The 11152-nt window shown below is 39.0% G+C and overlaps 1 protein-coding gene across 1 annotated transcript; it reads right to left on the minus strand.

The window, feature by feature from the left end:
- Nucleotides 1-1185: 1185 nt before the first annotated feature.
- Nucleotides 1186-7070, minus strand: LOC140236452 (pancreatic alpha-amylase-like). Its single transcript, XM_072316377.1, has 4 exons — nucleotides 6931-7070; nucleotides 6197-6423; nucleotides 4775-4923; nucleotides 1186-2835 (listed from the first exon to the last, which is right to left on the minus strand). Exons 1-4 carry the CDS (start codon nucleotides 7068-7070, stop codon nucleotides 1186-1188), a joined length of 2166 nt encoding a protein of 721 aa, XP_072172478.1.
- Between the last annotated feature and the right edge of the window lie 4082 nt (nucleotides 7071-11152).

The following is an 11152-nucleotide window of genomic DNA, read 5'->3' on the forward strand; positions in this document are numbered from 1 at the left end:
AATATGGACTTATCGGTTTTAACAAACAAACTCATCACATATTGTTGCTGCTTCAGGCGGGTAGGACCCACTTGAAAAAAAAAATAGTGACAAGACATTATAACAATGTATCTGAAGGAAACGATTAAAAAAAAGTAATTCATCTAGTAATCTATTTGATAAAGTAATTATTAAACAAAATTATAGGACAATCAGGTTTACCCTCCAATACACCGAGTAAAACGGCTTGATACACCCACCAAGTTGCGCGAGGACCTTGTGTGTTGGTCCCCGAGTTCTGTTACATCAATGGAAGTGCAAGCTCTTTAATATCGAGGTGCGAAAATAATTCGCCAAATGATTCCGCTGTTTTCAAAAGTCAGAATATTGATATATTAACAAATATTTTGTTAGTCTGATTATACACCGTTCATGATGTTAGCTTTGGAGTTAAATTTCATTTCAAGCAGATGTATACGCATCACATTGAACACAAAGATATAAAAGAAACAACGACATCAAATCCGTAATATTGATCATAAGCATTTTATGTTAACTTTATTTGTATACACTGGTCAAATGAAAGTCGAAGATAGACAGAACAAAGAAGATTACGTCTGTGCGCAATAAAGTTTATTCTCACTGAAATGGAGGGGCCCAGTTGCCTGCAAAGACAAGATGCTTTTTCATCCAAATTGCTTTATTGAAAGCTGAGCTGTTATCTTCATAGATGTTAAACAGAGACAGAATTAAAAGAGTTATTCAGCGTACAACATAGTCACTGTCATATTTCAGACTTTTCCCACATGGATTTTGAATTTGAAAATTAGAATTTTATATATACGTTTTGAAAGGATGATTAACTCAAACTCAATGTGTAAACCCGAGATGTCAGGTTCGCTTTTTCAACCATAATAGGCGTTTTTCTTTCTTTATTGTATGAAGACAAGTTAACATGTAACTCTTTTTTATTTCAATTTCAAATATGCAACTCTTGTGGCAGTATCCTTCAAGATAAATTGCCAACTGAACTTGGAAAAAAAAAATCCAACAGCTTTTCTAGTAAGTGTAGCCTTGATCAGAAACTTACAGAAACTAGTCATGGAGCACACTGAATACCGATTGACAAAACAAAAACTAAAACAAAACAGAACAAAACAAAACAAAAGGAAACAAAAGGAAGCAAAAGGAAGAAAATGTCACTCCCTAGAAATTGTTGATGGTACAGGTGTTTGAGTTGAACTCAAACACATTGACGTAGCCACATCGAGCAAAGTGGTTATTGCTTGAGTATGGCTTGGTTCCACCAGCCGTGCCCCCACAAGAGCCCTGGGAGCGATTGCTCTCCCAGCCATCACCATTCTGGAGGTACGCCTTGAGCTCGAACCAGCCATCTTCCGTCTCATCGCAGTTCATCTCAAAGTCTACCATCCAGTAGTGCTCACCCCAGGTGTTCAGTGAAGTGTAGCCATAGCCCTCAGTTGATACCGAAGCACCGTAATAAGGATCATTGTTGGTCCACACGAGAGGAGTGCCAGCGGGAGATACGCCCGAGTAGCTACTCTGGTCGTTCTCAGCTCCGTACCAGTCCAGGTAATCATCACCTGATTTCCAGGCGTTAAATTTAGCATTACTACCACCGATGTTGTGCCAGATGCCAATGGCGCATGCGCTGGAGTCGGCATTACTTGTACAGCTAGATCTCTTGGTGTGGTCAATTCCTCCTCTGATGAACAGGTCCTGTCCGGAAATAGTTTCTTTGCGCACGAAAATAACAGTGCGCGCCCAACCGTACGGGACAGTACCAGTCTCATACCCTGGATCTTGGTTTCCAGGGCTGCCAGGGTCACCACTGCTCTCACCAACACGGGCATCGACGTGAATGGCTGCTACAGGGTCATCACCGGTGTCCACGTCAAAGTATGCGTATCCACTGCTGTCAACATTGATTGTTGGTCCGCTGCAAGAGCCAGAAGAAGAATCAAAGTCACCCAGTATGATATTGCAATACTCGCCGCTTGGAAGACCGGTGTAGAGCCATTCAGACAAGGAGTAACCATCTGCGTTCAGGACGTAAAATGCTTTGTTCCCACGGCCGAATGCGATCTGATTGTTTCCGTTGTCCCACCAGTTGGAGAGGGCCTGACCATTGGCGGTGTTGCGAAAACCAACCATATTCCTTATCTGCCTCCAGCGATGCTCGCAGATCCAGTCCCCACCGCAGGTACCGTCAGCATTGATGGTTACAGAATCGGTGTTTCCGCTGCCGTCTGACGGTGGGCCGCGGTCGGTGTCGTGATGAAAGTTGAAGCTGCTCATGACCCTCGCAAAACCATACGGGTAGGCCAGCATGAAGCTTGTAGCCATCTTATACCCGCGTGGGTTTTCATGAGTGATTATGCTGCCTCCACCACCGTGCCCTCGCTGGTTGTCATGGTTATCCACGAAGACCAAAGCGGAACCATCTGCGAGCATTCCCCAAGCCTCACCGAAGTTGCTGAAATATTTCATCGAATTGGAACCACCGATTCCTTCACCGAGACGTAGTCCGTATTTGAATTCAGTTACGCGACCATAAGGAGTGTACTCATTGGCAGTGATGGGTTCACCACCCTGGTCGATGACCTCCTGGAAGATAAAGGGACGACTGCCAGAAGGGAAAAAGTCCGTGTTCAGGTTGCTCACCATGCCGAAAATGGCACCCAGGTCACCGGGCCACATGTGCTTACAGGCGTCAACCCTGAATCCAGCCACACCGATGTCAACCAGCTCGTTGAGGTAGCCGGCGATCTTTCCACGGACGTAATCCTTCCCAGCGTCCAAGTCTGTTAACCCGACCAAATTGCAGTTCCTAACCTGCAGAAACAATAATCCGCAGACATAACTGCTTAAATACAAAGCTGTTGAATGAAACTAAAATGAAAAAAAAAAAGCGAAGATACCCGGAAAGGGTGGATATAGAATGTTGTCTTCACAATCCCTTTGATTCTTCTGCATGTTCTGTGACAGAACAGTTCACGGAACTGTCTAAAAATGGAACGATGAATTAGACGTGAAGACCGATTTCGCAACTACATGTGGGTAAATCCATTTAGCTTGAGATAATCGTTCGATTTTAACGAAGATTGCTCATAGGTAAATTTCAAACAACTGAAGCATGAAAACATGTGATGTATCCTGCCTGATATGCGAAGAATTGATGACTTGCAAATAACCTCGATCACTATGGTTGTCACAGCATCAACTATGATAGTAAAGATTTCCCTAACATGAACACTGATTATCATGAAGCGATGGAAAAGGACACACGCGTTGGCCTGAAACAACCACTCGAATAATCACGTCACGCCGCCGCCTTATCACGTTTTAAGTACTTGTAGTATATACCCCGTAGACAGAATCATCTGATCAAACCCACGAAGTGTTTGGTCTGCATCTGCATTTTTGTACTGTATGTATGTAGGTTTATTAGTTGTTGTTGTTGTTGTTGTTGTTGTTTTTTTTTTTGGGGGGGGGGGTCATGTAAGTAAATCAGGAATACTTATGATTTTGCGGGTACGCGAAATAACCTTCTTTTCTCATACTTAACCCTATCAAATAAAATGTCATTGTTAGAAAAAAAGCTACACGTGTTTGCTATTTAAATTTAGTAACGATGTAGCCATGAAATAATCTATCAAATCTTATCAAATACACATGTTTGACTCAACTGAATTACAAAATTGTGTAGGTTTATTTGCTATCAGAAACTGCTCTTTATCTCTAAATCAGAACTCGGTTCATCTCGACTACTCTGTGGAACGGCCTTTCAATTTTGTCACTATTTTTGTGAATGAAATAAAAAAAAAAAAAAAAAAACCCGCATAATTTTGACCCTCTAAGCACCAAAAATTTAAACATCAAAACACTTTTTTCCCCTTGTGTTTTAGGAATACCAGATCAGCAAAACAGCGCGTCACAGTACCATTACGCACTTCCACGAATATATTTGATTTGATTTTGATTTGATTTAATTTATTTCTGCTTAATTCCGTTACATCAGATATGATTGGGTACAAGTCATTTATGACAAACAGTATATCCACACATAGTTTTTAGTACGAAATAAAACAAATACGAACAGCTTAGGGAACTTAAACAGAAGGGTCTCCAAAATAAGCCGAGGCTTGACGGTATAGAGGCCCTATACTTAGCTACTCTGGATAGAATAAGGGATAGAGAAAGGGGGAAGGTTAGAGCTGGGGAAAGGGGAAAATTACAGAGTGTATATGTACCACTCCACCTACTTTACAACTACTTTACAGTAATGATGTCAAATAAGTCTGCTATTAAAGTTAACACGTTCAATTGCCTTTGCCGTAGTAATAACCGAATATGCACTATGAAAATAGTAATAAATGGATACAAAGCATTCTACATGTGGTTATCTGACATAAGATAACAAAATATATCGTGGTTTAATGTGCACAGTAATGGTAAGGCACATGGTATGCATACACACATACATACATAATACATGCTCATATACTTAATATACATTATGTACTTATCCTATGCGTACACATATCATACATATACCCATTTTTTTTATAATATATTTATGGATAGATAAATAGATCGATATATGTGTGCACACATGCATGCGTCATGTATCACGTACATTAATGCATAACAATAAAGAAATCAAAATGTTATCCTTGGGGAATACTGCTTAAAGCCTTATTAAATTCAATATTCAATACACGACAGCGTGATTACGTGAGTGAATGTTACGAGTCACACCTATATATCTCACCTGATTGATATCCTGGTAACTGTTTATTTCACCATTATAGGACGAACACTTTCCCTGTGGCACATTGAAGTCCCACATGCTGAAAGGAACACCGGGAAAGTCGTAGTTTCCACAGTCATAGTAACTGCCAGACGTACCATAGCCAGTTGCTGAATAAAACACAAGGGCAATAACATGATAATGATAACAATAACAGTAATAATGATAATGATGATAATAATAATAACAGTAATAACAATAATCATGATAATAAAGAAATAATAAAAATAATAATGATAATAAGGTCTTCTCTATGAAGGGTAGCCTTCTCAGTGTTTCTACTGTTCTACCAGAGGGCCCCGCCATTATCATTATCCCAGCGTTTCCAGGTACCCACTAATGCACCTGGGTCATGTGGGTCGAGAAGGACATTGATGGGTATATAAAAACATCTCTTCCAAGGACGTATAGTGATTCAGTGGGATTCGTATACTAGGGACCTGCAATTGCACGAGTGTCATAATTGGAATGCACGAAGAGGATGCCAAATGATTGGCTGAATTATACTGTTATAGATGGATGTGTATACGCCATGTGAATACGCGACTTTTCGTGATTGATCAGTTTTCCCCGGATGGTTTATCATTTTTCTACATTTTGTGGTGGTGGTTGTTGTTGAAATTCAGTGGTTCGGGGTTCTTATTCATCATGGGACATAACTGAGCTGTAGATAAGGCTGTAGCTTTTTGTACGTAGGCATCTGACCACAGTAGGCAAACAAGGTCTGAGTCCGACAATGAGGAGAAAAATTTCACGAGACCGACACGTATCTGCGTACCTTAAGCCCCGTGAATGAGTGTCGGACCCGTGGGCCTTGTTTGCCTTCTGTCGGACTCATTTGGGACTTTTTTTTTGCCAAGTGTCGGACTCTTTGGCCTTATTTGCCAAAAATTGTCGGACTCATGGGCCTTTTTGTCTAACGTCGAGCTCGTGGGCTGCAATGACTCGTGCGTGTCGGACTTGTAACGTGCACCAATCAAAAAATCTTTTATTTTGGGACACTTCTTGGGTAGTATCAGTATTGAATATGGGATATGCGTCAGTGAAAGTTTTGTCATAATCAGAAAACTAATGGAAGAGTTGTGACTTTGTTAAGTATTTGATTTTTATTTAATGAATATTACAACATTATGATACACAACACATTCCCTCGACTTTTTGCTCAGATAATAGTTATGTTAATTTATGAGTTGGTTAATACTATTAATTCTCCATGCCTCTTGAAAAAGCGAGTTTACGTGTTTTTATAATCTTATCGAAATATCTTGTCGTTGTTGTTTTGTTTTTTTTGTCAATTCCTATCTAGATTTTCATGAGAATATTGTTCTGGTGCATGCGTTCCGGAATGACGAGCTGCTGTAACCACGTAACCGTTTTACTTACCACCAGCACCCATATGGTTGATGACTGCGTCCACGTAGATTCGCACGCCGGCGTTGTTGCAGCGGCGCACCATGTCTCGGAACTCTGCATCGGTGCCGCTCCGGCTGTCCAGCTTGTAGCTTACCGGCTGGTAACGTTCCCACCAGGGTCTCCATGGATCCGTAACTATGCGGTGCTCATTGGGAGGCGAGATCTGCACGCCGCCGAAACCGTACTTATTCAAGAAGCTGGTAATAGCAGAAATCCAGAAATAGAAGTAATCACTATCTAACCTTATTTTCCTTTCCATTGGTAACCAGGCCGGGTCACGCTTACTTTGTCTCTCCGTGTCAGTGTACAGAGAAATGTTACAATGTCCAAACTAGTTTTGATTAATATAAGAAAAAAAAAAAGAAGGGATTGGCAGAAACCGGTCTTCCGGAGATCCGACATAAAATCCCTGAGTTATACGGAATTTGAAAGTTGAAATGCTTTGGTATAAAGGGAACAATGGTAGACCTATTAATTGCGATCACATTATGCAAATCAGTGTGGCGTAACAGCTCATCGCAGTATCTGGCGCTCAGCGTTTTTGCGTAAACTTAATCGCAGAAATGACATCGATAAATACATTCAAATCTTCATTGTTTACCACAATGATGACCAAAAGCGAAGTATTCACATAAACCCGACTGATGTTATAACCAAAACAAGAGCAACAAGCCGGACTGGACACCACAGGAGGTTCTCCTTACTTTTCGCACTCCGCAGCAATATCCGTCCATTTCCACTCGAAGAGGTGCACAATTGTTTGTTTGTCGTCCACCGTGTTTGCATGCCATTGGCCAAGGCAGGAGCCAATCAGCATTGGGAGAATCAGAAGCGAACCAATCATCTTGCGGCTATCCATGGACTGTGAAATATGACCACGCAAAGTGATACATTACCCCTGTGATTGTTATTGTCGTTCTTATTTTCATATTCGATGCTTAGATACTTTTCTTCTGAAACACCTTGCATTCATTTCAAAAAGATTAGTAACTTTTCGTTATTTATCACTGCATGCAAGAACGCTTGTTAAGACCTTACTGCAGAAAAGCAAGCATGATTATGTTGGTCACCATTTAAGATATTGTCCATCGACGCACTAACTGTCATTTAACAACAGTCTCAACATACAAGCTCTGAGTAACAACAGCTCTGAGCAACAAGAATAAGCTTTGAGCAACAACAGTGCTGTCTCAACATACAAGCTCTGAACATATCCATCGCTTAAGACTTTTGATATGAGAAGAGTATGCTTCATTTTCTCTGACATGATCTTCAGCTTTTACAAATATTGCAATATAAATGTATCGTTAATGATTTTTTAAGTGTCTAATATTTTCTCTTTCCTTTTATTGTGTTGAATATCATTTCATGTACTACGGAATGTTAAGTCTTTTTGTATCTCTAATGAAAATGATTAAGAGCTGTAAAAGAAGAAATATTAGTTCATTTTTGAAGGATCATTGCATTTCATCTCGTTCATCTCAATTCCTCAACACAAAACATTATACACATACATAAAGTTACACAAACTCAGTACAACATTGAATAATAAAGGAAAATATTGTGGACCGAAGTACAATAAATACTGTGACATGTGATGATTACACAAAATCAAAATTGTTGGAAATAGAGGGGACTACTGGAAAGCAGGGATTTGTAATTTGCAGTCTCCCCTCGAACAATGACTAATTACTAAACTAATAAAACTAAGGCAGATTGGCTTATACAAAAAGGAAAGAAAAGAAAGAAAAAAAAAACACACACACAAACAAAAAACACACACACACACTCACACCCAAGAGGCAGATCTTGTGAGTGGATGGAATGACAGGAAGAGGGAAAACGGCGAAGGAAGAGGAGTTGAAGGGTCAATAGCAACACAAGAGTGACATGAGATGCATGGGCTCACCAAGGTACAGAAAGAAGATTATGCTTTGAGACTACTGTATAAACAATTTTGAAGACAAATAAAAAAAATAAAAAAAACTTGAAGTTAGGGCTTACCAGATTATCACTCTTTGCAATATAGAAATATCTTTATCTAAAAGTAAATACATTAAAACCTGAAGCTTCTCTTATACTGTTATAAAAAGAATATCAAAATTTATCTTCAGAAAAAAGAGAATGTAAATTTGGCAAAAATGGTGATCTTCAATAGCAAGTGGAATTCATTGGATTTTTCGGGTAGGATATGAATGAACAGTTTGTTTTTAACAAGGAGAGAATGGTTTGATCAATGTGCATGTAAATTGTCTCAATTGAAAAAAGGTACAACTCATTGATCGTTTATAGAACAAAACATCACTGTGGCATCTGCATGAACTGATACAATACGAAGAGGTTTCCCCCCCCCCCCCTGCAATAATGGTGTATATTCTTTCTAAGTACATACTTATACGGGGATATGTGTTTCCCCGGGCGAGTATGCCATACTTTAAGTATAAAGGTACAGTGATAAAAATGACGAAACAACATTAAAAAGCGTTTGTAAGAAGGCAGTATTTGACTTTATTTATAGCACCTGTAGTGTTTACTTACAGAATTAGCGTGACATATTATTTAAACAATGTGTTTATTCCAAGTGAGTTTATCATCACAAATCAAACCTAAGAATTTGATTGAAGGGACATCTAATATGACTGTATCGTCCAGTTAAATATTCCTAGGTAGGTTTTCTAGGGAGTTACTAACACACATTTGTGTGTGTTTTTTTTATCAGCTCTTATCCATTGATGTAATTCTACTAATTCGCAATCAAGATCGGAGTTAGAGAGAAACACATCAGAATCGTCGGCGAATGATGATAATGAAAAGAATGTTTGATGAATTAATGTTTGATGAATTCGGCATATCATTGAAATGGAGAACAAATAAAAAAGATCCAAGCAAGTTTTCTTGAGATAAACCCCAATTAACATCTTGCATAATGATGATTAGATTGATTGAGTTATCATCCCTTTTTTTATTCATTTCTCCCGTTATGATTTGCTTGTTGTCATCTTTTATTTCTATCATGAATATTCTCCCTTAATGTAATACGCCTTGCGAATTAATCTGGTAAATAAGCATGGTTACAGTTCGCTATTCCAAAGTTTTGTTAATGCGAAAACGAAATAAAGAAAAAAATTAGTATGCGCACCTTTTTATATCATTTCATTATTCATTTCCGGATAAACGAATCTTTGGAATAGCGAACCTTATTTCACATTCGGACTTACAAACACACACACAAACCTTCGGAATAAAGTCATAAATATTCGGATTAACGAACCCTATTTCACCTCATGAATAACGAACAGCTAAGTATCAGGAATTTGTGTGTTTTGGAATAACGAACATTATTTCATTTTCGATTAACGAACCTTCGAAATAACGAACTTCACCCTACTGCCCAAGTAATAGGAAACGTTATTAAAAAGAGAGAGAGAGAGAGGGAGAGAGAACGAGGAAGACTGAAATATAAGGTAGTAAAAAGGACAGTAAAACAACAAGCATTTACACAATAAATTGGCGAAATACTCACCAACCTGTCGTCGTGAGGGAACCATCGAAGGATGCAGCTAGCGATGTGTTCAAATACCCTGACTTCGGGTGTTTATATATAGACTCCAAAGACTCCCAGCTTGACAAACGGGGATGCCACTCCTATTATCAAGACTGGGATTCAGTGCACTTATAGCACCTTGCATAACAGTTCACCAAAAAGTTCGCATAAGAGAGGTCAAGTCTCATAACTGACGCCCTCATCCACATCATCATTTCCATCGATGAATACAATATGCGTTTTAATCATTCTACATGAGTAAATATTAATTCCTGTCCACATGAATGTTGCTCAACGAGAAGGTAAATATTTATGTGCTTTATTAGATATTTCTTGTCTTCTACGTCAACGAAAAGTTTGCGTTAAAGTCACTTTTTTTGATAGATTAGCTGTTCTTTGCAGGGTGCAGCAAATAAAAGTATTGACAGAGTCAAGTGGAAAGTGGTGTTGCTATTCGTAGAGGCTTTCAAGTAACTACTGCATTCTTTTGCATCTGGTAGTGAGTAAAGTCAACCTGCATCAGTGACGAAAGCATTGCGTACATTCCCTATTGCCATGATAGAATTTCTCTGATTGTAACATTCTCGAACGTAAATCTGCTGAAGTAAAACATATGGACAAATTTGCATTGGACTGCACTGTATAGGGACACTCGGTAGGTTTGTCCAGTATTCATTATTGCAAATAGATACTGTTTGTTGCGTTTCTTTTTTTTTAGGTTAAAGTCAGCACCGAAAGGCGCACATGGCCAAAGAAATCAATACCTGGCTCTACGCAAAATATATTTCTTGTATTTATTCTTTGAGTTTCTTTCTAATCAGGTAACTATGAAGGTTGCTTTAAACGTTAATTAACATTTTGACAAGTGATACATCACCCTTCGTAAAACGCGAATATGTCCAATGTTAATCAATAAGATAATCCAGTTTTCGGCCTCATCTGGTCCGATTCTCATGACCCAGATGAAAATGACCGAAGTATCAACAATGAAGGACGAGATAACCAATATTGGCTCTCTCTCACTCGGCAGGAGAATGAATAAATCAAATCAAATCAAATCAAATCCTGTAAGTTGGGAACTGAAAACATGTCATCGGAAGTTTTGTTTCATGGTATCAATGACGATCGACTGTTAAATACACATAAATGACAAAAATGACAAATAAAATGTAGTTGATATCTGTCGATGACTGAGGGAGGGTATCATTTACAGACGAGAGAACATAATCATTGCGCTGGGGGGGGGGGGGGGGGCTACATCACCCTACACCAAATAGACGTTTCCTGTTGGGAAGCGGTGTTATCCATGCGATTTCTAATACACTCCCACACTCCCATACTCCCAAAATCCATAATTAAAACAAATTCATATACAAATGTAC

Source organism: Diadema setosum, chromosome 13 (assembly GCF_964275005.1).
Source record: "Diadema setosum chromosome 13, eeDiaSeto1, whole genome shotgun sequence".
In the NCBI taxonomy this organism is placed as follows: domain Eukaryota; kingdom Metazoa; phylum Echinodermata; class Echinoidea; order Diadematoida; family Diadematidae; genus Diadema; species Diadema setosum.